The sequence below is a fragment of the Cyprinus carpio genome, chromosome B7 (genome assembly GCF_018340385.1).
Source record: "Cyprinus carpio isolate SPL01 chromosome B7, ASM1834038v1, whole genome shotgun sequence".
In the NCBI taxonomy this organism is placed as follows: Eukaryota; Metazoa; Chordata; class Actinopteri; order Cypriniformes; family Cyprinidae; genus Cyprinus; species Cyprinus carpio.
Genome location: NC_056603.1, coordinates 19,440,803 through 19,468,395, shown reverse-complemented (window position 1 = coordinate 19,468,395; position 27,593 = coordinate 19,440,803). Strand labels below are relative to the sequence as shown.

Below are 27,593 nucleotides of genomic sequence, written 5' to 3'. Positions count from 1 at the left end.
CCCAAAAACTACAGCAAACGCGAGCGACACACCAAGGTTTTGTATAGGCCTATGTTTCATTGGCGTCGTCCTGTCAATCAAACGGGAAGACGAATCGCTGCTCTCGATGGGCGGGGACATTTAAAAAGCGCCCGACATAAATTCTAGCGCGCGCCGCTTTGCGCTCAATAGTTTCAGAAGCTTGATCGTGTCTGCAGGATGATGGTTATGAAGGATGAGTGATGTTTTGCCAGTTATCAGTTAAAATGCCTAAAATTTAGTAATAAATCTGATTAAACAATAGGTTTACTAACTATAGAGGAGTACATATGAATCTGTAAGTGTATATGCTACATTATTTGTCGTTATGGGCAACGCTGAAGTAGTGAAATCGCTGGATATAATGGGAGACAGTAATCAGAGTGGTGTAATCAACAGATCAATCAGTGATCGCGAGCGCTTTAAAAGCCTGGAAGACATCGATGTGACCGCCGACGGGAGTCCGGTGTTGAGATGCTTGATCTCCATCACCTACTCGGTGGTTTGCGTCGTAGGTCTGATCGGGAACCTGTTGGTGTTCTTCTTCATTCGCGTGAGACAAGAGAGACGCACATCCAAAATAAACTTTTTCATCCTCAATTTGGCCGTCACGGATTTTCAGTTTGTGTTGACTTTGCCTTTCTGGGCCGTGGACACGGCGCTGGACTTCAGCTGGCCATTTGGAGACGCCATGTGTAAGATCATCCTGTCGGTGACCGTGATGAACATGTACGCGAGCGTCTTCTTCCTGACCGCGATGAGCATCACACGGTACTGGTCAGTGGCTTCGGCTCTGAAGGACCGCAGCAGAAAGACCAGCTGCTCCATCAGGTGGGTCAGCGTCGTCCTGTGGTCCCTGGCCACCGTGGCCACCGCGCCAACATCCATCTTCTCCACAGTCACCAACGTGGCCGGCGAAAAACTTTGCTTATTGCGGTTCCCCGACGGACAGTATTGGTTGGCAGTCTATCATCTCCAGAAAATACTGATCGCTTTTATTTTGCCCATGGCAATAGTGTCCATCAGTTACCTGCTGCTGCTGAGGCTCATCCGTCAGCGGAGCATGAAGAACAACTCAAAACGAAGAACGCAAGTCACAAAGTCCGTCACCATCGTGGTCTTGTCGTTCTTCCTCTGCTGGATGCCCAATCATGCCATAACGTTTTGGGGCGTGCTGGTGAAATTCAACGCTGTGTACTGGGATAAGTCGTACTATATCGTTCATACCTATGTGTTTCCGGTGACCGTGTGCCTGGCGCACGCGAACAGCTGTTTAAACCCACTTATTTACTGTCTTATGCGTAAAGAGTTCAGGAAAAAACTGAAGGACCTGTTTCTCCGAGTTTGATGTGCGTGCATGCCGCGCCACTCAGTCCTGGGGAACAAACGGTATTCCTTGTTGAAGGGGTTATTTTAACCAGAATGTAACTGTCAGTCATTATTTACTCAACCTCATGTTTGTCTGAGTCTGTATGACTTTATTCCTGCAGTGGAGCTCAAAGGGGATGTCAGTTCACAGGTTTGGGACAGCATGAGGGTGAGTAGCCAAAATAAGAAAACAAGTGGTATTTTTGGATGAACTGCCAGTACCTACAACAGTATAAGCATGATGTATTGCGTAAATGTCTTTGTCTTTGTTGTTCTTGTAAAACATTATTTTAAAATAGCCCAACTTTAGATATAAAATGTTACCTTTATTTTGCATTTAAAAAAACAACAAAAAACTCTGCATTCAGTGCACTTTAACAATTCCTCTTCCACGAAATGTTTAAAATAATAATACAGTATTGTGCACTTTATATCTCAATTCTAGGGGTATCCGTGTGTTGTTTCTGAGTGTTAAATTAAAATCTATTTAAATTAAAATCTGACTTTAATAAAGGCAGAATATATAAGAGACCATGCATGTTTCTGAGGATTATGTCTGAGCAAATATAAGGCTTTAGGTCAAATTTCACATTGTTTAAAACCCTCTCAAATCTTTGTGAATTTCATCCTCCGATATTAAATTCCAGTGCCATCATTTTGCTATTGCCGTTGGGTAACTAGGGAACATATTAAAACCACACGGAGCCTGTTAGATTTAAACCTTAAGGCTAAACTGTGTTTTCAGGAAAAGGGTATTTTGCATAAAAGTGAGGCCAGGGCAACTTAGAATATTTGTTGTTGGCAAAAACCTTTGTTTGATATTGTAGGATATTACCTTTGATGTTTTTGCTGTTTTCTAAATTATTTTGTATAGTTATTAGCTGAAAAGCATATAATAAGATGTTCAATGGCAAACTCCATTTTGACAACTTACCACACATGCTACTTGTCAATGAACAGTGAATTTGTTAAATGAACATTATTTATTTATTTATCTGTGCAATAAGACTTAGATTCAATAGCCTTTTGCAGGTAAGATTTTAAAGTCCTATACAAACATTTGACAATACAAAATAAACCTACCTTAAGTAATATTAATTGTAGAAAATAATTGTGTCACTAGCCCTACAATATATTATAAGCCATTTACAATTATATAAAAAAAGAAAAAACCCTTTATCAGCTACATCAGTTAATTTGATGTTTTTACACCTTAAAACTTAATAAGGATGGATAGCCACACCACCTGGTTGAGCAAAAGCCAAAGTAAAAGTTTCAGTCCAATTTGCTGATTCTCCTTTTCTCTCGCACTCTCTGATTGATAACACGCTCTCTGAATTTCCCTCTCTCAGTTCTTCCCTGTCAGTCCTGTCTCATTCTCAAATTCAATTAGCATTACTGACAGACACTCCCACAAGCTCCCAGCCAAGACACTACCATCCACCCTGATCAGAGCTTTGTGAATCAAAGCATTCAGGAATATATCAAGCAAAGCTAGCTAGGCAGAAATATGTTTCATTTAGTCGGGCAAGGCCATATCAGTCTCTTTGCACACATCCAAACGTTTTCTTCTATCCAGTAGAAATGACAGCTCTGCGGCATGCAGTTCATTACCCAGAAAGGGTCAATCAGGTTCATAACTGATGAGAATGCTTAACGTCTTGTTAAATTGCGGTTGCTTTAAATCACTTACAGAGTAAGCTAATGATGGTCATTTGCAGGCAATTTGGAAGATTTGAAAAGACAGTACATCTGCTGCTGTTTACCGTCACGCTCACACAGGAGCCTTTTAATGGACACCCGGCAGAGAAGTAATGCTCTTGATGATGTTCTGTTGGTTATGAAATGTCACACTCCCGTGTTTAGTCAGTAGAGGTCAGTGGACTGTGAGGAACAGTCTGGGCAGGAGTCAATCTTTTTTGGATGCAAATATTTTCCCACCAAAGACCAAACCAAAAGTATCCTTTAAAAACAAAGCAGTAGGCACAATTATGGCTCCTATAACTCTGCTGCTCTCATTTTATGTGTGCACTTAAATGTCATTTGAATACTATTTGTTTGTCTACATACCTAGAAATAGAATCAAAACAAAGAAGAAGTCTGCATGTGTCCTGTTAATGTATAAAAGCAGCCCATTTGTTTTGACCAGTACCATTATTGCTGCTGCTACTATAACAAACTTTCCATGTACTTTGCCATTTTCATGAGATGTGGTCACGTATGTGGAGGTATGAAGTTGGCTGCCTTCCCTTGATGTTAAACGAGTGCTGTGTAAATGCAAATTCACCGTTTTGCCCATGGATGTTTGTCAATATTACAAAACTCACTTTGGTGTCCTGCTGAGTGTGCTAATATAATCAGATCCCCGACTGCTAACAGGATTTCCTGTGGAGACATGGTTTCCTATTACTGAGTGGGTTAGGAGTTATATTATACTAGTCACTTCCTAATGCACAACATCAAATCAATGTATTCCCATTATGATCTAGATAAGAATTTCATCGCATTGGAATTTAATTGGTCCTTTTTGACTACCCACAGTGTTTCAGTATAATGCTCTCCACCCCTGTATGTATTCAGTAACAATATAATCCAAAAAGTAGAAGTGAATGTACTGCATTGCATGTGTTATAATTAACTTGCTTTTATTTTTGAAGTTATTTATTTCTGTTGTAATTTTTTTTTTTATTATCAGTCTAAAATTGTTTGACCTTTTCAAATGAAAAGTGGAATCTATTTAATCATGTCTGTTTTATGTTTATCTTTATGATGAGACTTTGAAGTCGGACAATGACTCAAAATTAAATTCTCACAAATTTTATAGAATTGTTTGGACAGGCTTTCAAAATCCAGCCATACTTTCTGTGTAAATACAACAACAACATACATTGTGGTCTATGGAAATAACATCCATTAAGAATTTATTTTAAACAATTAAGAGACTAATTAAGCTTGGCCTACGTTTGCATAGGCAAATGAAAGTTGTGTTTGATGTTTTCGAATGAACACACAATGGATAAGGACATCATAAACCTCTTTCAGGGTATTTTATCAGTGTCTGTGTATTCTCTGAATTTAACCCATGACCTTGGTGATACTAGTACCAGGTTCAGCCAGTTGAGCTACAGTAACTACGACCAGAATTCATATATCATGCTTGTTTATAAGACTGTCTCAGACAAGAAAATCCTTTAGTGCTTTACTCAACCTTGTGAACTTGCCCTCTTGGTCTCATCACTGTCCTCTCTCCACTGAGAGATCTCTGGTATTGATCTTACTTCTGATGTCAACACATCAAGTAGAGGAACTGTAGCACACTGAGAAAAAAAAAAAAAAAAACGGTGTAGGATTTACTTTAAAAATATTTTCACTCGGAAATTGCTAGTGCATTTCACAAATAGTTACAAAGAATCAGCAGGTAACTGTGGAATAAACATCAAATTTGCAAGTAGATAAGATTGAAAAAATGTTCTTGTATGTACAACAAAAAAAATTCTAAAACCATTTCCCCCCCTTTCTCGACTACAGCTGCAAAATGACATTACACTACATCTAAACATCTCCCCTTCTGTTCCTGCATATGCAATCTTAAAAAGCCTGCATGACATCTTAAACTTGACAAGAGTGAATTATTCTTCCTTCCAGCTAAAAAAACTACACCGCCAAATTTCTCACTACCAGTTGAAGGTCGCACAGATGTTGCCTACAGGAGTGTGGAAACATTAGTGTCATCCTTCACGACAAGCCCTGATTTGTGAAAATGAATGCCCTGTTGGTTTATGGTTTAAAAGGAAGCAAAAATAATATTTTTTCTTGACCACTACTCTGATCAAATCTTTGTCCTGACTCAAGTGATTGAAAGGTGATTTGCACGTAAAGTACACAAATGAAACATTGAGTGCTATCAACATTAATTCTCTGTCATTATTTTATATTATTGTTTTCATCTGATTTTGTCCTGTTAATATTGATGTGACAGTACTTTGCCCAGGAACTCAAATTTCCTGCTGAATAACCGTACGAGGTTGACCTGAGGGCTTACACAAGGACAATCAGGCCTCTTCCTCTAAATCTTTCACTTTCTCTTCCTGGACAAAATCTATGGTAAACCAAAAATAGATCTAACAATGACAGAGTTTCACCAGTTTCATCAACGGGATTTTCTCGTTTCTTTTGTTCTTTTCAAGGCCAGAAGGGGGCAACACGTCTCTTATGGAATAAATATAACCAAAGATAGACATGGATTCAGATACATTCAAAAATAAAAGGTATCCTATGCAAACCATTTTTTTGGTATTGTAAACTGTAGCGCCGGGTATAATTTAGGGCTATTGTTTAACACCAGCGATTAATGCAAACTCGCATTTCAAACAAGACTCGCATTTCAATGCAATATCATTAGCATCATACATATTGGCGCTGTTATCAGAATAATGAAATTCACTGTAATATATAGGCTACCTTTTTCGTACGCAGCCTAACAGTTTTCTTTCTTGAACTGTATGGCTCCACCCAAAGCAATTCAGGTGTTGTTATCAAATAAATATTTTTCACAATAACTCTCACTTGAGACAAAGTCCAGCCTTTTTCCAGGTAAGGATGACGTCAGGCGCACAACAGCATCTCCTGTTGTTCCCTGCTACAATATTTCAAACGCTGCTAGGACCACGAGGAAGTCCCGCCCCCTCTAACGTCTGATTGGCTCGAGCGTAATTTATTCTACTATCCCTCTCTACCATTGGACCACGGCGTTGTCGGTAAGGAAACGGGTCCAGATAAGCTTGCTGGTGTTTCGTGTCAGGTGAAACTCGCAGTGTGTTGTCAGACGTTAAAAGTTGTTTTTGCGCAGTCAAACTAAACCGTACAACGTAACTGTTGTTGTAATTTATTCAAAAACTAACCAACAAGCTACTGTTTATTTATACAACCACAGAGAAAACATGAAGAGTTTGAAGTATCGACTGAAAAAGCATGAAGTAACCATCACAGTAAGTTACGAGTTTAAAACAGATGTGCTTGTTTTGTTTTTTGAAAACTCCTAAATCGATATTGCGCAAGTCTTGTTTCTTGACATAGTCGATAAGCTTCATTTACTTTTCGGTGTGTTATTTAATCTACTTCTCGTAGTTGTTTTGTTCTCAAGAGAGTTTACTCAGATCATCCAGCATTAAGGCAAATCTTTTGACACTTCATCATGTGTCACATCCTCTAACAGGCCGGGATATGGGCACTGGTCTTCGTGCTGCATGAATTAACATGAATTTGCCGAACTTTGAGAAACTTTAAACTTGCCTCTCATTGCAGTTGTAAAATATTTTGTTGACTGTATAAAAACGAGACCTGGGATCACTTTCTATTAGGATATCATATTGAGCTTCTGAAAATGAGTTAATAGTTTTCTTTTCCCCAAGTAGAACATGGAATCCAAAAACACAAACAGCCTTAATTCAGAAGCAGCTGATCCTTGAGATCTTCACCCTCCCCTCTTTTTAATTTCCATGTCAAAGAGTCTGGCACCCAGAGCAGTGTGGGAGGCTGCATGGGGGTTAGTTACTGAAGAGCTTTTTCAAGGGTTTTGTTTTGGCTTTAAAATGAAGGGATCTCAGTGTGTAGTGAAGATGATTCAGAGGAACTGAGGTCATGTTCGCTCAGCATTTGATCATCATATGTGCTCTCTTACTTTGTGAGATAAGTTTTGACTTGATGCCTTTGACACATGGGAAAAAAGCATTTCCACATGCTTTCAGAGCTGAACTATTGTCACTGGTTGCCCTCTGACTTAACAAAACACAAAGGACCATGGGAGAACACCCTCTGTTTTTGTGACATGTCTGTAGATTCTTTCAGTGGCTGGAAGAGTTCTCTCAGTTTAAGCAATCATGCATTCTTAACACAAATACACACACACACACACACACACACACACACACACACGTTTAGTCTTAATCAGGATTAAGTGTTATACTGTGTATCAGAACCATATAAAACCAGCTTTTTGGAACTGCATTAAGATTTCCATAAATCCGAACTGGACAGTAGGTATCTATGGTCTTAATGTAAGCACCTTATTCAGAATATCCCCTGTAATGATCATTAATTTATATCTGATATCTTATGTTCAAACAAAGGCAATTTTAGTTTGTATTAGATATAGAAGAGTGTGAAACTTCTTTAGTTACTTTTTGACATTTCTGGTATGGGATTTGTATTGCAATAATTTTACAATTCATCTCAATATACTAAATAACTAAAAAATGACAAGAGCGAGGATCTCAAGTATTTCTAGAAGAGAATAATGAAACAAAGATGTGCAATAATGCACTAATAATACTTTCGATTTTTGGATTATGTTCATGTATACAGCAATATTCTAATAGGTGTGGAGCTTGTGACCTAAACATCAATAAAAATGGACATTAATCAGAATGATGGATATGATGTGTATTATCATTATTATTATTATTATTATTATTATTATTATTATTATTATTATTATTCAGAAATTTAGAGATTCTGTTTTTTTTTTTTTTTTTATTAAGTAACTTTCACAGTTTTTTTCAAGTTAAACCAAACATATTTTTGTTGTAGTGAAGAATTTTCTGTAGTGAAGAATCTGATGACATTGTGACTTTAATAGTACAGCCTTACTACTGATTCATTCAAATCTTGCCCAGTTATTAAGTAAATTCAGTTTTTATGACTGAATTCCAATGATTCTGTCTGCATTTGCTGCATCACTGCAATTATAGGGCCCTAAAAGCAGAATGACATCCTCAGTCGCCATTTGCCTTTATTGTACAGAAAAACATTACAAAATATTCATCCAAAATCCATTTATGTTGCCAGAAATAAATAGTCAAACGGGTTTGGAGCAGCATGATGGTGAGTAAATGATGACAGAGATTTTAATTTGGGGTGAACTGATGATGTTTAGTCACTGCAGTGCACTGGAATGTTTATGTTCTAGTTCTACTCAACAGTCTTCAAAAGTATCATGGTGTGCAAGCAGTGGTGCTTCTGGCTCTTTGGAGCCCTTGAGGCATGCCTGAATAAACCTACCTTAATTGAGTTTTTTAGTTGAGTGAAACTTCCACATCTAAAGTGTGATCTCACTGATGTTTAATTTTACTAACTTGAATCTAATTGTACAGCATCTACTTCCTCTCACCATCTCTCAAAAAGAGTTTTCTGTAATACCTTCTTTGTTGGTTGTATCATAAAGTGACTGTCATAGATTGTCTTCAGGATTGGCTGTTGTTTGGTGTTGAAGAAAAGATATCATGGTAAGATTACTTTGCTGAATCACTGAAGCGGTTTGCATTACAAATAACCATTTTAAGGGCTTCTTTGTTCTCTAGCTCTAAAGGGTGCACTGGCACCAGAAAGCAAACCAGGCCAACTGTGCAGTACTTAAAGGGATAATTCACACAAAAATGAAAATTGTCATTTACTGAACCTCACATAGGTTTCATATCTCTGACTATACTTCTTCTTAATCCGAAAGAAGATATTTTTTAGTAATCTCTGCCATTCCATGCAGTGGAAGTCGATAAGCTTCAATAAGCCTTTTGGTTCCCACTGTTCTTCAAAACATATATTTTGTGTTCCACATAAGGAAAAATAGTCTTCTGGGTTAATAATCATTAATTTTATCCAGCCCTACTGCTTGTCTTTGGTTTAAATAATCGGGTTTAGTTTGGTATTTCCATGTTATGTTATTCAGTCCCACATTCTGTCAAGAATAACCAAAGTTTTATTTTAACCATCTGTAAAATGTTTTGAAAAGAATTCATCATCCATTCCTCCAGCAATATTGTGCAGCATTTATTTATTTATTAATTTCCTGAATTGATTGGTGAAAGTACAGGTGTATCAGTGTTTGTGCCTGCTGTGTCTGTCTGAAAGCTTTGCTGTGTCCGTGTCTCCAGTGCCCACTGAGCCTCTCTAAAAACTTTGCTGTGTTAAGCTCAGGCCCCCAGTGTAGTGGGAAACTGACAGTGAGGATTGAAGGTTATCCTAGGATGAATAAATGGCTGGGGATTACAGGCAATGGGAATTTGTTGTAGTTGAAAGCCCACAGGCTTATATGCACAGCTCAAAATTCAGGAACCCGGAACCCTGTCATCAGTACACGGCAGAGCTGACGTTACTGCAATAAAATGAGTTTCCACCGAACACACTGACTAACATGCAGTTGCAGAGTCCGGTTCTCTGTTTATTCCTCAAAGTGAATTAATTTGAGCTTTGATGTCAAAGTATTGAGTATATTGACAGAGAGGGTAAATTAATTCCAAAAAGCAAGGTTTTAGTTTATTCAAGTGGAAAAGAAAGTGACCTGATGAGCAGGTTCGTTCTCAAGTACGTGATTTGCACATGGTATCAGATTATGAGTCTCTTTTATATAAGAAATGTGTATGAAAGAAATGTTAAGTCTGACGGTCAACACATTTTAAATTATTTAAGTGTTTTCCTTTTGCACAGATTCAAGGCGAAAATCTGTGCTGATGTGAACATGTACAATTGGTGTCTCATCTGATCTGATTTCATTAATTCAGAAAGGCACTCGTGGAGAGAGAGGATGTCTTGGACCAATTGTGTCTTCAAGAGTTTTTGATAACACGAATGCCATTGTTTTGTACCTGAAACGATTAAGCTGATCCACTGCGGAGAATTTGGGAGACTGATTAATGAACGTGCACTTTAATGCAGCTTAGATTTAAGCATTTGTTTTAGTATTTCTGGGCCGGAAAATTAGGCTCTCCACTGGTCGCTAAAACCTTCTGGTCTTGAACCAGGAACTGCCATTGCCAGAGGTCTGGGGATGGAAGAGGCCAGGATAATCTTTTCACCAAGTTTTCAAAACAACAATATTTCAGGACTGACTTGAAAAAAAAATCAACCCCAAAAATCTGATTGCTCCATTGTTGTGAACAAAGCTGTCTGCACAGGAACCATGATGCTGTGCACGTTCAGTTAATGGACATCCCGTTTCTGTGGCATTGCACAGTAACTTCACCTACTTCATTTATTCCCTGTCCATTTAACTTTTATTCTATCTCTATAAACATTATGGTATGTTAGTTTATTTCTGTGAGGTTTATTTGTTATGTCTTCTGATTATCAATCTGCTTGTGATTGAATCAAAATCAAATTACTTGGAACAAATAAATCAAAGAATACAATGCTGTGGCCAGGTTATGTTATATTATTAAACCCCCTTACACACTTTTGTCAGTTTCAAAAATTTGACAACTTTGTTGGTGAATGGTAAAACTTTTGCAAATTTTTAAGTGAATTTTGAGAAACCTTATTTCAGCAAGCTTGTACTTCTCATTTGCTCATTTGAAAATGGAAGAAGCCATTTGAGGCAAATGTTTAATGCCATTTGATCACTGATCTTAAAGTGCAGGGCTTATCAGCAAGTTTTTAGTTGTATGCAGGATTTATGTGGCTCTTCCTCATTCCTCATTCTGTTTTTGCTGAAGTCATCCAGAGGATGGTTGGTAAAAGAGAGAGAGGAATGTGCTGATATGTGTACCAGATGTTACCTAGTTGTATGATTGGTGTGAACAGCATAACGTCTGGTACGTTTTCTTATCACCCCCTATTTTAATAAATGTTCACTCCTCCCTTCCACTCTATTGGAAACTGTATCTGCTTATCTGTCCCATTCTCACTCTCTTAGGAAGGGTCTGAAAGGACATGAGGCATTTCTTGCCTCACCCTTTCTGAGGTCACCTTACACAACCAAAACAGCCACTTTTCTGCCAGAGGATAGGAGACTTGTTTCAGTTTGTATGCTTTTGAAACTTGCAAGGAGAGGGGAAATCTTAGATGTTGTGTCATTAATAAAGTGTATAAATAACAGGGTCATTAAGTAACAGTTTTGTCCGGAATTTGTATGTTATGTGTTTAAACCCATAAGTATAACACCTTTAGGTGACAAAAATTATATTTGTTTTGTTTCTATTCTAATTCTGTGTTTTTGTCACCCAGAACTGTTGCTTTCTAAGAGCTTTAAAAGTAGTTTTGCTTGCTAAGCAGTAAAGCAGCTGTTTTTCTGTTGAGCCATTTTCCCATGCATGCCTACACTTGTCTTATACAGTAAGTGTGTTCAAAACATGTACAAACACACGCTTCCATGACTATGATGTATGATTTGGAGCCCTTAGTAAGGCAGGGACCCTCCTTTGTCTTTCTTCCTCGCCCTAGAGTGTTCTCAGATAGCAGTAGGCTATATTCACTTGTAGACATGATACTATAGAGAATACTTTGTACCTTTTTTATTTTTTGTATTTACTAAACACTCATCCCATTGTCCATACTTCTCCTGTTTTCTACCTGGCTCTTTTCCCAGAAATGCCATAGAAACCTTGAGTGTCTGTATCACATGACATCATTTTGAGACATTTAAGGTATTCCTGGTATTTGGCCTTTCACATATTCAATTTCACTTGGGTCCTAACGTTCATAAATGCTCCCAAATTCTCATTAAGGCCTAACCTCACGAACAAGAAAACATAATTAGTGTTATGCCATTTAAGATCTATATTTGTGTTAGTGTTTACTATGTTCATTTGCAAGCTTTGAATCACTGTAAGAATCATGTTTTAATGTATTTATAATTAATAGAACTGGAAAAAACAAACAACAGAAAATAGAAGCATGTCATTGACATGTATAGTGATTGCCATATACTTAATGTTTCAACATAAAGCAACCATTGTAGCTGTTCAAAAATGTGATAATACTTTGTTTTTTATAATCGGCAACAGAAAACACTTTAGTGCCAGCTCAGGAGCTGGAGAGATGGATAATGAATGACATGTGTTGCTGCATATTGATCGTGTGGAATGCACTTGGCAAACAAGAGGCTGCAGTCCTACATGAAGAGACACTATTCATTGTGTTGATGAATACCTAAGAGAGATTACTCTCAGATTACTCATTAATTATGGGCTATTTGACCAGGTATCCAAATTGCATTGGGACCCCAAAACCTTTGGACTGGGTCTGTTAATTACAGTTGTCAATTGTTGACTTGATTTTTAACAAAGTCCTTGTGATAAGGCTATTTTGTTATGTTGAGAAAAGTGTTCATAGAATTTGTAAGTAGTGCATCTATCATTGATTGTATTTATAATCTGATTATCTAAGTTTTTAGAACACTATTTCAAAATTTAAACCAAGTGTATTTGAGGTCCGTTATGGAACATTTGAGGTTGATCTGTTTTATGAGTAGAGGTGTACTGTTTTTGGAGAGAGACATACTTTGAAACTGGGACTCCAAACAATGTCTGACAGCTCGTGATTTTGTGTGGCTCTGGTACTGCTGACCTCAGCGCGTGCACACACACCACACACACACACACACACACACACACACACACACACACACACACACACACACACACAATCTCTCAGTGCTGAACCACAGCAACAATAACTTTGACTGCAGTTGTGTTGGGTCACAGTGATCAGCGGTAAAGAAACCTGACGAAAGGTGTTTTTCAGAGTCAGACAGCTCCACTAAATCATTTACTATCTTACTTAATAGCAGCATAGAAGCAGATTTTACTTGTCGTCACAGTGGATGTTTATTTTAACAAATCAGCAATAGTTTGTCAATGCAAGGCGTTTGGACTGCCTCCTAGAGGAGAGATGTGTCACTGGTACTGCTCTCACATCGACCTGTTTCTGTTTATATGGAAAAATGTACTCTGTTTCTTGCCCACTTTTCTTACCACAAGGTTAATTGTCTACTAATCCCACCCCATGAGGAAATGAATTCATGGCCCATTGTTTTGTCAGCATAACTCTTTCAGGTTTGACTTGAGTTTCTACTCAGCTCCATCGTAAAATATCTGCTGTTAAACCAGCTGTCCTCCCCTTCTGCTATTTTTACCACATTGATAAATGTTAACTTGAAACGTTTTTATGATAAATGTGTTTTTACTTAGAGATAGTTAAATTCTGCTCACCCTCATGTTTTTCCATACCTGATATAAAAACAGATATTCTGAAGAATGGGCTTATTTTGTCATATACTGTACAAGCAAAGTCAGTGTTGTTTTAGACCCTACTGATGACAACTTTTTTTTTTTTTTTCAAAATATCTTTTTATGCTCCACAGAAAAAAAACTCATACAGGTTTGGAATGACTTGAGGGTGAGTAAATCATAACAGCATTTTCACACAGATATATTATGGTTTTTTTTTTTTTTAGAAATGCCTTGCAGTGCCTTAAGGAGGTCAACCATCCAAGATAGAGCTACTAATACAAAGAATGCCTTTTTCCCTTCCAAGTAGGGAAGAATTTAGTAGGCATTACGTGTGTGTGTGTTTGTGTTTGTGTGTGTGGTATGTAGGAAGAGGAGGGGGAGTAAGAAGGAGTTTCTAAAGGGTGTAGTGAGACAAGTCTTAACCTGCCAGTCTCAGCATTGGTTGCTGAGTGGGATGGTTGCTAGGCTTTAGCTTGCAGAGTCACAGCAGTGTGATGTCCTTTCTTAGTCTCTTTCACATTAACATACACACTGATCTTTGCTATCTGTGCTTCTGTTCTTCTGATCAACTCTTCTCATTCTCATCAGAGTGTTTTGTGTACTTCTGAGTTGTGTTGGCTTTATGTTGTTTCAGGTGTTTCCCTCAGGGAAATGAAATTTTGGGCCAGATTAATGTATTCTTCTCTTGTTTTTCTAGTGGGATTTTGCTGAGACCTAGATGAGTTAACTGAGGTCAGGCAAATAGTGTTTTAATTAAAAAAATACATGGACCTTTGAATTTCGGGAATGCTGTGAGCAAGTTTTGCATTCAGTATTTTTAAAGACCCCATAATCTGTTGTTGCAAGTTTGTAAGGGTGGGACGTATTGAAGAGATCATCGTAGGACTGACAATAGCTAGAGTTACATCATAGACATGAATATTGCTTTGATGCTTGCTAGTCAGTGGGTGGGAAGTTTTGGACGGCTTCATAGTTAGTAGACATAAAATAAAAGCCACAATTCAGTTTTGATTTCATTCTTTAATCATGAGTTATCTAAGCAAGTTGTAAGTATTGTAAAAGGTTTTAGTAAGTGCATGTTATTTGTACATGGGTTTATGGATAAATGAAAGGATTGCAGGAACAGTCGTCCATCTCAGTGGTTTAGTCAGTCCATTAGGGGGCTCCAGTGTTATTGTAGGGGAAAGAACTGAAATGTCTTCGAGAAAGTGCTGTCACGCTCCCTATTTTCCACCACAGACCAGAATCCACAGAAATGGGAGCAGGCGAGGTCACTATAATGTAATGCCAAAAATCCAAAGCATTCCCCACCATGACTGTTTTTATTAAAGAGAGCATTTCCTTTTCACTTTTTTTTTGCTTTTGAGATATTCCACTCCTCTCTTTCTCTCATGATATACACATTTAATCAAATGGGTTAAAGAGTTTTGATAGTCTCTTTTATCCATGTTTTCATAATTGTTTAGGAATTTTTCAGTATCAACAAGTACACAAACAAATCGGTAGAAATATCAGACAAAATTTTAGACAGGCTCTCTCCAAAGTTCTTTTAAATAAACCTAAGTTGCAGAGGCTGTTTATTTTGGCCCCTTGACATGGGAAGGGACCCTATTTCATTTTGTTTGAAATAACAATTGAAAGAGGGGTGACTGTGTGAGAGAGTTATAGTGGGAGTTATTTAGTCTGGAATTCTTCCTCATTCATCAGAGCTGTGATAAGACTCTGCTCTGGTGGAATAAGATGCCTCTGCTTTGATAGAGATGTTGGACGGACTGGCGCCGGCCAACAGAGGATGAACTCTGAAGAAGTCATGACTCCCCTTTCTAGAATCCACTAAGATATGCTGTGCCACCCACAGTCTCTATCTGTCCCTTCTGACTGAATGATGAATAAGGCATCTGATCTGATTGCATTCAGTCTGGTTTAAAGTTTATCTTGTGCATTTCACTCATTCTGAGCGCAATGACCAACAGTATTTGTGTCATAAACTATCTTTTTTTTTTTTTTTTATTCAGCAAGGACACAATTCAAAGCACTTGTCAAAAGTGAGCGTAAAGATGTTTATAATGAAAATATTTCAAATAAATGCTTTCTATTCATTATTAAGCAGCACAACTTTTTTAACTTTGAAAATAATAATAAATGTTTCCTGACTTCCGAATCGATGTATTAGAATGATTTCTGAAGAATCAAGTGACACTGAATAATGGCGTAATGATGACTCCTAAAAATTCAACTTCAGCCATCACCAGGGATAATTATTATTATTTTTTTTTAAATATATTCAAATAGGAAACGGTTATTTAAAATGGTAATAATATTTCACAATATTATGTGTTGCTGTATTTTTAATCAAATAAATGCAGCCTTTTTGAGCATGAAAGACTTCTTTCAAAAACATTAAACAAAATCTTATCTCCATATCCACTTTTATTTTGTTACGTTACAATATGTACTGTAGCAATGATTAGTAGTGAGCTTGCTTTTAATTAATGAAATCATCTTTCCCTCCGATGTATTTGCCTTGAACTCTTGCCAAGTGCTTGCACGTTTCCCAAACACAGGCATGCATGCTAATGAGATGTTAATTTTTCATTCCTCTCTTGTCTGTTGATATTCTCTGAGTGTTTGCGGAATAGTGAGCATTCTGCTCTCAAACACGACTCGCTTTTCATTTTAATTGAGAAGCTTTTTGACAAATGGTCAAGGACTTGAATATTTATAAGAGAATTACATAACACAAAAGTATTAAGTTGCTTAATGTTGTCAATGATATTGTCCCATGTTGGTTTTGAGATGTGCTAAGAATTATGCAGTGGGGGTCTGAAGAAGGATGAAATATGAGGATGACACTGTATAGGTCAGCAGAAATCTGATCTTGGGCTTTACCCAGCTGTCGGAAGTAGAGGAAAATAGCAGGGAAGTGTTCTGACCACTGGGTCAAAGGTCAGATCAGATGGTTTTGATCAGACAGCTGGACGAGACCCAACGGGGTGTCTGTGTTCCTGTCTGACCCTATCTTGTTTTTGCAAAATCTGTATTCATCTCAGTTTCTCCCACAAAGAGAACAACGATAAAGAGATTTTGTGCACTGTAATATTACAATCAATGCTTAATAAACACCTCTTTCTTTAGTCACCTTTGATCTCTAGTAGGGTCTTTTTATATCCAAATTATAGTATTTTACCAATAAAAATACCAGTGAGAATTTATAATCCTTCATTTTTGATTCCACTACAGTAATATTAAACTTAAATGCAAATAACATTCAACTGAATTGACTCCTTTGATTAATCTAAATTAAAACGATGGCATGCACCCCTCAGGCGATTCTCAACTAATCAGCATCGCTCCAAGTTCTTCCAAGTGATTATTTAAGCAAAAAGTTGGTAATTAAAATTAAGTACAGTCACTTTGTCTGGTCAGAATTATTGTTGAATTATTATTTATTAACTAAGTGCTGTGAAACGATTAATGATTAATCGCATCCAAGTTTTTGTTTATATGATATATGTTTGTGTGTGTGTGTGTGTGTAAAATTATATACAGGTGCTGGTCATATAATTAGAATATCATCAAAAAGTTGATTTCACTAATTCCATTCAAAAAGTGAAACTTGTATATTATATTCATTCATTACACACAGACTGGTATATTTCAAATGTTCATTTCTTTTAATTTTGATGATTATTAACTGACAACTAAGGAAAATCCCAAATTCAGTATCTCAGAAAATTAGAATATTGTGAAAAGGTTCAATATTGAAGACACCTGGTGCCACACTCTATTCAGCTAATTAACTCAAAACACCTGCAAAGGCCTTTAAATGGTCTCTCAGTCTAGTTCTGTAGGCTACACAATCATGGGGAAGACTGCTGATTTGACAGTTGTCCAAAAGATGACCATTAACACCCAAGAATGCAGAAGAGCTGAAGGCCACTATCAGAGCAACCTGGGCTCTCATAACACCTGAGCAGTGCCACAGACTGATCGACTCCATGCCACGCCGCATTGCTGCAGTAATTCAGGCAAAAGGAGCCCCAACTAAGTATTGAGTGCTGTACATGCTCATACTTTTCATGTCCATACTTTTCAGTTGGCCAAGATTTCTAAAAATCCTTTCTTTGTTTTGGTCTTAAGTAATATTCTAATTTTCTGAGATACTGAATTTGGGATTTTCCTTAGTTGTCAGTTATAATCATCAAAATTAAAAGAAATAAACATTTGAAATATATCAGTCTTTGTGTGTAATGAATGAGTATAATATACAAGTTTCACTTTTTGAATGGAATTAGTGAAATAAATCAACACTTTGATGATATTCTGATTATATGATCAGCACCTGTATGTATGTATGTATGTATGTATGTATGTAATGTGTGTAATGTATGTTATGTATGTATGTATCATTTTACACACACTTTTAGGTATTCTTGTAAGTATTAATTCTCTTAATTAGTTTATTATTTTGTTCTTCTCGTTTGCATTTAGTTAAGACGTAACAGTGATTACATTAATACCTTCCCAAGACATTTAATCCAGGAAGTGAATATGACAAGTCTTGTGATATTACTTTGTTACCGTAATACTATTGATATCTATACTCACTAGTCTAGCATTCTTTCTCCTACTATAATAACACCATAGGAGATAACTGACGTTAACTGGTGGGGTCAGAGCCAACTACCTTATAGTTACAACTGAAGATTAGATAATGTGTGAGAAATGGATACGCCCTACGTCTGTTAACTCCATTTCGTTGTTGCTAATATGGCAGCATTACACCTTTTCAGTCATAATATTTGGCATGTCAGTGTGGGCCGAGAGACCGCCATTAGCCAATAGCTATCTTCGTTTAGCTATAGTGTACGTTTAAACACAACATCTTCCAATAGTTCCTCTCTGCTTTTCTTTAGCATACCGACACACTTCGCTGAGATCATCAAGATGCCTTTTGGGAGGGTAGCGGCCCTAATTAAAGCATCCATTTAGCCCAGCGCTCGACAACAGACACTGGACTTTAGCATAGCAGTAGACCTTCAAATAGTCTCTGGTTAACTTCAGTGTGCACAGTAATGACAGGTTAGACCCTTAACCCTCATAATACAACTCAAACACCACTGGAGACTTACAAAATGGTTGACAAAACAAGTGATTTACATATAATCTGCATGTGTTAAGGAATAAGAGCAGTTTAAAGGGATAGTTCACCCAAAAATCAAAATTATGTCATTAATGACTCACCCTCATGTCGTTCCAAACCCGTGAGACCTCCGTTCATCTTCGGAACACAGTATAAGATATTTTAGATTTAGTCCGAGAGCTTTCTGTCCCTCCATTGAGAATGTATGTACGGTATACTGTCCACGTCCAGAAAGGTAATAAAAACATCTTCAAAGTAGTCCATGTGACATCAGAGGGTCCGTTAGAATTTTTTTGAAGCATCGAAAATATATTTTGGTCCAAAAATATCAAAAACTACGACTTTATTCAGCATTGACTTCTCTCCCCGGTCTGTTATGAGCGCGCCGTTCACAGCACATCCGGTTCGCGAACGAATCACTCGATGTAACCGGATCTTCTTGAACCAGTTCACCAAATCGAACTGAATCGTTTGAAACTGTTCGCGTCAACAATAAGCATTAATCCACAAATGACTTGAGCTGTTAACTTTTTTAACATGGCTGACACTCCCTCTGAGTTCAAAATAAACCAATATCCCGGAGTAATTCATTTACTCAAACAGTACACTGACTGAACCGAGCCAGATAACGAACGAAACATTGACTCGTTCTCGAGTCAAAAACCGTTTCTGTCGGACGCGTGCGATTCGAGAACCGAGCAGCTGATGATACTGCGCATGCGTGAAGCAGACTGACACACAGCGCGTCTGAACTGAACTGGTTCTTTTGGTGATTGATTCTGAACTGATTCTGTGCTAATGTTATGAGCGCGGGTAAACCGAAGGCTTGAATCAAGGGCAATCATCGCCAATGAAGTCATTACGTCGAGCGCAAAAGAACTGGTGAACCGTTTTTTCGGCAACCGGTTTATTGAATCAAACTGTCCAAATCGAAAGAAACCGGTTCGCGGAGAAGAACAGAACTTCCCATCACTACCGGTGATCCGAAAACCGATGCAACCGGTTCTTGACTCGAGAACGAGTCAATGTTTCGTTCGTTATCTGGCTCGGTTCAGTCAGTGTACTGTTTGAGTAAATGAATTACTCCGGGATATTGGTTTATTTGAACTCAGAGGGAGTGTCAGCCATGTTAAAAAAGTTAACAGCTTAAGTCATTTGTGGATTAATGCTTATTGTTGACCCGAACCGTTTCAAACGATTCAGTTCTATTTGGTGAACTGGTTCAAGAAGATCCGGTTACATCGAGTGATTCGTTCGCGAACCGGATGTGCTGTGAACGGCGCGCTCATAACAGACCCGGGAGAGAAGTCAATGCTGAATAAAGTCGTAGTTTTTGATATTTTTGGACCAAAATGTATTTTCGATGCTTCAAAAAATTCTAACGGACCCTCTGATGTCACATGGACTACTTTGAAGATGTTTTTATTACCTTTCTGGACGTGGACAGTATACCGTACATACATTCTCAATGGAGGGACAGAAAGCTCTCGGACTAAATCTAAAATATCTTATACTGTGTTCCGAAGATGAACGGAGGTCTCACGGGTTTGGAACGACATGAGGGTGAGTCATTAATGACATAATTTTGATTTTTGGGTGAACTATCCCTTTAAGTTTTTTTTTTTTGCATGAAAAGGATGAGTTTCTGAAGTGAATTTGGGATAGTCTTATATTAGTATTGTTTATATAGGGCCCTATGATTTCTGTGATGCAGAAAACGCGGACAGAATCGCGGAATCCAGTCATAAAAACAGAATTCACAGTTTAACGCGTAATGTCACGGAATTTGTCAAATTTTGAATTAATTAATCAAAAGTAGGTCATTACACTTAAATCAAATCATGATATGGACTAGTATCTGTAAATATTAAGCCGCAAAAGTCGATTTAAATATGAAACCTGTATGTTCTGCGTGTCTGTTAATGAATGGCGCAGATGGGCGGTTTCATATTTTACTACACACACTGAAGCGCACATGACTCTCGCGGTGATTTCAGTGTCTGCCATCTCACCAAATGAGGACGTAAACACACAAACAACATCTCCAGAACTGCTGTGAGAGTTTTTCATGAGCATTTTACATTTGATTTGACTAAAACAAGCATCATATCACATACACAGAACTGGAAAGGTATTTACGGCAACCAGTCAAAATAAAAGTCCGGTTTGATTAGAAGACATGCCTATTAATATTTTTCAGTAAAATGTACATAGCCTGCTACTTTTTTTTTTTAAGGAATAATCACACAACATTTCTTCCATGTTTTAATTTTAATAGTAAATCCCCTTTGTTAGCCAAAAAATAAAGTTTGCTTAATTTTCAGTAATTAAAAGATAAATGAAATTAATGTTTTATGCCTTCATTTGATAACCAGAAAAATGTAAATACACAACACAGAAGGCTACTTTAAGAAGGAAAATGAGTAAATTAAGTTGTTTTATGCATTCAAATAATTAGACATGCTAAAACACAGAATTTGAGAACAATAAAAAATATGGTGAGAAAAAATAAAACATTTCATAGGACCCTAAAAACATAATTTTTGTTAAACTATTCTTAAATTGATGTGAAAATGTATAAGTTTCATGATTTTAATTAATTAGACATGTTTTTTGATTAATAAACTTTAAATTTAACTATTAAAAATGAGTCAAGAAAAATTTAAATGGAAAAAAACAGAATCCAGAATAATTAAAACGGAAAGAATGGAATTTGGAAAAAAATGAAATGGAATTTAGGAAAAAATAAAATGGATTTCAATAAAATGGATTTCATATATATATATATATATATATATATATATATATATATATATATATATATATATATATATATATATATATATATATATATATATGAGTATTGATTTGCTGAATTTGCTTTTTTATATATTCAAATTTCATTTTATTTAAAAAGTTTTAGTCTTTTTTTTGCTTTTGTAATTTTTTTTATGTTTAGCTTTTTATTGAAGTTTAGTTCTAGTAATTTTAGTAGCCTACTTCAGGTTTAACTTATTATATTTCAGTTTTTTATATTCAGCATTTGATTTCAGCTTTATTTAAATTAGCAGATCTTTAAGTTAACAGTAACAGTGATGAAGGAAATTGTATCTGAAGAAAGGTCAAACCAGTTTGCCATGCTCAGCACTAAAAAAACATGACCCGAGATGATTTTCTTTATACATACTACTTATATTGGTTGCCTTTTTTTTTTTTTTTTTTTTAACAAAAAGAGGATATTACAGCAGTATTATCTGCTTCAGGCTTGTGATATCCAGCTGTGAGATGTTTTTGATGTTGAATTAGTGATGGGGTATGCTGAACTCCAAGAATCCCGTTCTTTCCCTCTCTTCCCACCTACAGCAATCTCATCCTTTACAGTCACTTGAGAGGGTTACGTCTGCCTCCAGAACTTTCTAAATCCAGCGAGACTGCTCTCTGCTCCACTTTGGGGGGGCCGATTGTGGTTAGTGCAGCACTAAATCAGACCTGTTGATGTGTGGATGGCATGTCACTGGTCTGAAGGGATGAGACTTTTTCTGTGTGAGAAGAGTGGAAATATGACCAAAACAGATGTATGTGATGGCCTGGTTTTTAGCTGCAGGTGTCCTTACAGGGAGTAACGAAGATGAATCTGTTGAGTGAGCTGTTGTGCAGATTTCAGCTTATGCCATTAATAATTCGTAGCTGTCAACATATGGCCCTGGGCTAGTGCAGGTTAGCAGTTGAAGCACTGACTCGGTTATTCATTTTATGTAATGAGACACATGCTTGATTGCTCTTTGTCACACTCAGAATAACTGCCTGGTATTGCTCTATTTCTTATACTCTCTGTGTGTTACCTTCGTATATCTGGACACATGTATCTATAGCTGTCTTCTATGTGTCTTGATTTATGGCCATGTACATTTGCTGTTGCCAGGCAAGACTGTGGGTGTGTGTGTGATTTTGGGATGGGGGATAGGGTTTCATTTTTACAAGGTGCTGATATGAATTATAACACACAGAGTCACCCAGACTGCCCGGCAGCCAAGATTCAACCTAGATAGATTGTCCAACCACTTCATACCTTGTTGGTCTTATTAACCTGTTTGTGTTGAAAACACAAGTAGAGTGTGTGTTTTTGTGTGGATTTCATGGGTACGTTAAAATCTGCACTAGAAGAACGACACACCCTATTACTCAACTTTATAAACAAACCAACCTGTTTGCACCTGTCCCTTGTATGCAAATGCATTTCGTTTCGTTCGTCATGAACACACACACACACTCATGATTTGTCAACTGTACCCATAGGTTAAGACTCCTTTCGTTCAGTTTTTAATCAATTAATATACTGATGATGATTTTGATATTTTTTTTTGGAAAATAAAAGTGCACTGATCTTTGCAGATGTAATGAATACTAAAGTACTATAATAATACTAAGTGCTTGATGTTTCCTTAAAATATATTATTCTAATAATAAGAATTCTCTTTTACTCGCCCTCATGTGGCTCCAAACCTGTATGACTTTCATAAAATATTCAGGGAAATGAAGGAAAAAAGGTATTTTTTTGTTTATATAATGAAAAGAAACATTTTTCAAAATATTGTCTTTTGGTTTCCACAGAGATAAAGTCATACAGGTTTAGAATGACATGAGCGTGAGTGAATAATGACAGAATTGGGGTAAACTTTCCTTTAATCACTTTCAAAGTTGTTGACTTTAAACCTGTCGAGCAGAAGGCATTATTATTATTATTTAAAGAGAATTTCGACATTACAGTACTTTCACTTTCATTAAGGCACACCTCTAACTGTTACAACAAGTTCACAATTCTGTTGAGTTACTGGAATAGTCAGAGCCATTTCTTTTGAAAGGGTTGTCCACATACTTACAACCATCTGTTTGTCTGTGTGTATAGTAGTGTTAACACACCAGTCAAAATATTGGCCACACCTATTCATTCTTTATTACTTTTTTATTTTTTATTTTTATTTTACAACAATAGCTAGTTCATTGAAACTATGAAATGACACAAATTGCTGTATAAGAATTACGAAGTGAGAGTTAAACTTTACTGAACTCTTAAAGTTTAGGTCTTTGCATAGATTACAGCTCTGCAAACTGAATTTTCATGTGCTGCATCCTGGCATGACTTTAAAAACAGTATTGAAGAGGTTCTCATGCAGTATGTGTTTGGCCACCTTTTGGCTCTTCCGTCACTTTTGGGTAAAACTCCTCCTCAGTTTTGCTAAGGAATCTCTTTGTCTGCAAAACTAATTTCAAGGTTTGAACTGTAAATCTTTATTAATACAGCATCAGTCATGTTTGCACAAACAAACAGACACACATTATATATAGTATATTTTCTTCGGTCTCGCTCTTTAATATGGCACTGAATTGCAGGTGTGAGGTATTTATCCTATTCACCCAGTGTCCTCTGCAGAAGACAAAACAAAACAGAAATAGTTCCCACTCCCACATACTCAATATTGTGCTTATTTAAGGTACTAGACCCTGTATACATCCATTTCAGTGTCATTAGTTTCTATGGGACCAAGCAGGTTTTGAGAGTCGATACCTTTCCCAGTGTCCCCATATGACATGCTATACATGTGGGTATTCTCACATGTATTCTTCTATATCGCTGGGAGTAGAGGGGCGTATTAAGGGGTAACTGAACTCCCCCACTGGCGCTGGTGTGAAAATCTAATGCGTCCCTGCAGCCTTTTGATCCACTTTCAAGTCTCTCATCTACCAAATTAAAAGCTGACGTCTTGCTTTTAGAAATAGATCGTTTGCGTAGTGTTTGTCTTGCAGATACAGAGACGGCATGGGGCGATTGTAAACAGGGTTTCAGGCTCCATATGCCAGGCAGCTGATTGTAAAAAGCCGACACCTAATCCTGCTACCGTGTGCTTCATCTGTCAGCTCAGACCCCCCCACCATGTGAGTGAAGCTGGAAGCGTCTCCTCAGACCGCCAGATGATGACCTGGTCTGGACCAGAGACTTTAATCTCCTAGAGATTAATGGTTGTAGCTTTATGTGCGGCCGTGGCTGCGGAGGGGGATACAGTATTTTCCTGCAGTGCTGAGGTTCCTCTCTTTTGGCTGGCCTTGTTGCTCACGGGTGTCACCGTAACGGTTACTCATGGACTAGATATGCTAGGATGGTTTATTATTAGCAGTTCTACCCCAATCAGCCATTGGAGGAAGGTCTGAGGGGCAAAAATAAAGAGGTAACCACCCTGAGCCTGTCTGCGTGCTGTTTACAGGGATATTTTAGACCTGGAAGAGTCCACATTTACGCCAGAGGTTGAACGTCCTTGCCATTTGGCATAGAGGAGCAAAGCAGATACAGACAGAAGGAGAAGAGAAGAGAACGAAAGCAGGATAGAGGTTGTACGGATAGGGGGACGGTCTGACAGAGAGGAGAAGAGACAGAGACTCAGCCCCGGAGGAGGAGCTGCTGTCCCGGGGCTGGTCCCTGTGCTACAGCGGCTCACTCTCTGTGTGTTTGCGCCGTTCCTCGTGCCGTGATGAAGTCTTGTGGAGAGGCTGTGGGCTTGAGAGAAGTTCGAGGACTCTGCCGAGGTTTCTGGTCCCCCAGCGAGGCGCAGGCTGTCTGCTGGAGAGGGGGATTCATCTGAAGACCACAAGCACACAAACACTCACTGGCTGAGTGTTCATTTTTTAAGACAGAACTTTTTCTTATTTTTGTACTTCTCCAGACCACAGCAAAAGGACCACCAAGATGAGTCGATGGCTCAAATGCACCTCCATGTACTTTGTATGTATCAAGCGATTCTCCAGTGTTAGTTTTCCCTTAAATGTTGCTATACTTTCAGTTCTTTCTTCTTATGTATGCAAAAGCTGGAAGGAGAGACGCTGATATTGAATTGAGTGTATGTGTGTGTTTTAAACTGCTCAAGTGTGGGAGAATGACTTATAGCTTTCTCCATAAATTCAAAGTATTCAGGAATCCTGCAGGATTCTCCTGGAGAGTGAACTGTTGTCTGAGATCTTTGGAGCTAAGACATCTTTCGAAAAGCTTGTGCGAACTTGTAGGACCATGGCAGGCTTAAAGCATCTTTTGTTAATGCAAAAGCTTTTATTTTTTTAGTAATGTGTATTAAGACTACTCTAAAGTATTTATTTCCTCAGGTGTTACTTTGGTTCCAAAGTTATTTAGTGTCCTGGGTAAACAAGCTTCATTATTTTATTTTAATTACATTTTTATTGACATTCGACGTAAACATGAACATTTCCATTTCCATTAAACTTTTTTTTTTTTCAATTTATGTAAGAAAAGCCATCATCCTTTTTATTTTGTGAAGACTTCAAGCCTTTTGTTTCCTGTTGTGTTTTTGAATATTAGATATATGGTGCGTTGTTAACATTCCTTCATTCAGCTGATTATACTTGTGATCACCACCCTGATCATTAGGGGATTTATAAACAAAAGGTGTCACCTCAGCAGCTTTATTGAACATGACACTGCTGTCTTTGTGTACATGCTGATGTTATGAGTGTTCTGATGTGTCTCTCTGTCTCTCTCTATCTTTAAAACACAGACTGGAATAAGTATGATGACAGGCTGATGAAGGCAGTGGAGAGGAGGGAGGTGGACAAGGTCGCAGCAGTGCTTGGCAAGAAGGGCATCATCCCCACCAAACTTGACGTAGAGGGCCGCTCTGCGTAAGTATCCCTGTCACAAAGGATGGGTCACCATGGTTGAATAGTCATCCATCAACTGATTATTGGCCATTAGTAAGGTCAACTGGTTTATCAAAATTTTTAAATCTAGATTTAAGAAAGCGTGTGAAGTTAAACAGTCCTATATTTCAAAGCTTGTTTCCAGAATCCTGCGTTCTCATCCAGTTCTTTTCATGCGGTCTAACTGTTTTACTTAAGAACATGTCCTTAAGGAACATGGCCTCTCTTGATGGGATTAACCCGAAACCAGTCTAATAATACAGGGCATCCTTAAGACCAATGAATCGACTAGGCAGTAGGGCTGAACGATATGGACAAAATTTCATATCTCGATTTTAATGCCAGATATCTCGATATCGATACAATACGCCCCCCTCCCCCCTCCCCCTTTCCCCACCCCTCTCGGGGTCAGGCAGCTGGGGGGGTTTTTGTTCGTTGTTGTTGTTTTCCGTTGTTTTATTTATATATATATATATATATATATATATATATATATATATATATATATATATATAAATACAGAATCTGAATTAAAATGTGTTTTAAGCCTACATTTCAAAATTTTGTGTCTGAAAATGTATTGTTTTTAAGCCTTTCGCACATACGATCACACAGGTGTAATCAGTCTAGGCTGGTCCCTGGAGCGTACGATCAAGTGCATCACATGATCAACTGCTAAATTCAAATGTTGAATTTAGCCAGAGACAGGCGCGCTCAGAACTGTCATATATCACAACTTTTCAGTGTTTTCAACCACATACTGTTTATTTTAGGTTTCAAACATATAAATTCACATAAGCACTAAAAAAAAACAATACATTTAGAGTTTGTAAAATACACACTGATGTCTATGGAAGAGGTAATAATAATCCTTTCCATTATAATTCGACACGTTTTATTCATATCAGATACACATTGTGTAAGTAACTTAACTTCAATGTTTACTCTATTCTATTCCCAGTTCACCAGCCACTTACTTTTAAGTATTTCGGGAGAAGTGGATGAATTCACGTGTTGTAAACATAGAGGTTGTAAATCCAACAGATCCGATTCTCTGAACTGCATCTGCGGCACAAACTAACATGGCGGCGCCCATTGCGCATACAGCTCAACTAACGCGATCGTTATAAAGGTGTTTAAACAACAATATACTTCCACTTGCATGTATTTGACAATCGGAATATCAGATATTTCATGCCATAGCTAACACATTTGTGAATATTCTAAATGACAAAAGCAAATCATCATTCATTCAGCGCTGTTGCTGCTGCGGTGTGTCACGTGACAAGCAATGACGCGTCACCATGGAAATGCCGCCCCCCCCCTCACAATATAGTTCCCACGTCCCTGGTAGTGTGTGC

At 37.6% G+C, this 27,593-nt stretch overlaps 2 protein-coding genes across 4 annotated transcripts in view; both read left to right on the top strand.

The window, feature by feature from the left end:
- On the top strand, window positions 1-5,226 carry LOC122137971 (relaxin-3 receptor 1). The gene has a single exon (XM_042727739.1). It carries the CDS (start codon window positions 347-349, stop codon window positions 1,364-1,366), a length of 1,020 nt encoding a protein of 339 aa, XP_042583673.1. The 5' UTR covers window positions 1-346; the 3' UTR covers window positions 1,367-5,226.
- A 921-nt stretch (window positions 5,227-6,147) lies between these two features.
- LOC109093775 (uveal autoantigen with coiled-coil domains and ankyrin repeats protein-like) overlaps window positions 6,148-27,593 on the top strand; it is a 39,607-nt gene continuing 18,161 nt past the window's right edge. Inside the window, exons 1-3 of one of the 3 annotated variants that reach the window (XM_042727736.1) lie at window positions 6,148-6,187; window positions 6,320-6,374; window positions 26,084-26,214. In XM_042727736.1, coding sequence (XP_042583670.1) covers window positions 6,327-6,374; window positions 26,084-26,214 — 179 coding nt within the window. In that variant the 5' untranslated portion in view covers window positions 6,148-6,187; window positions 6,320-6,326. The other 2 variants (XM_042727738.1, XM_042727737.1) reach the window with 2 other exon arrangements.

Coding starts and splice junctions, on each gene's coding strand:
- LOC122137971 (XM_042727739.1), top strand. CDS start 347: ATGGGCAACGCTGAAGTAGTGAAATCGCTGGATATAATGGGAGACAGT.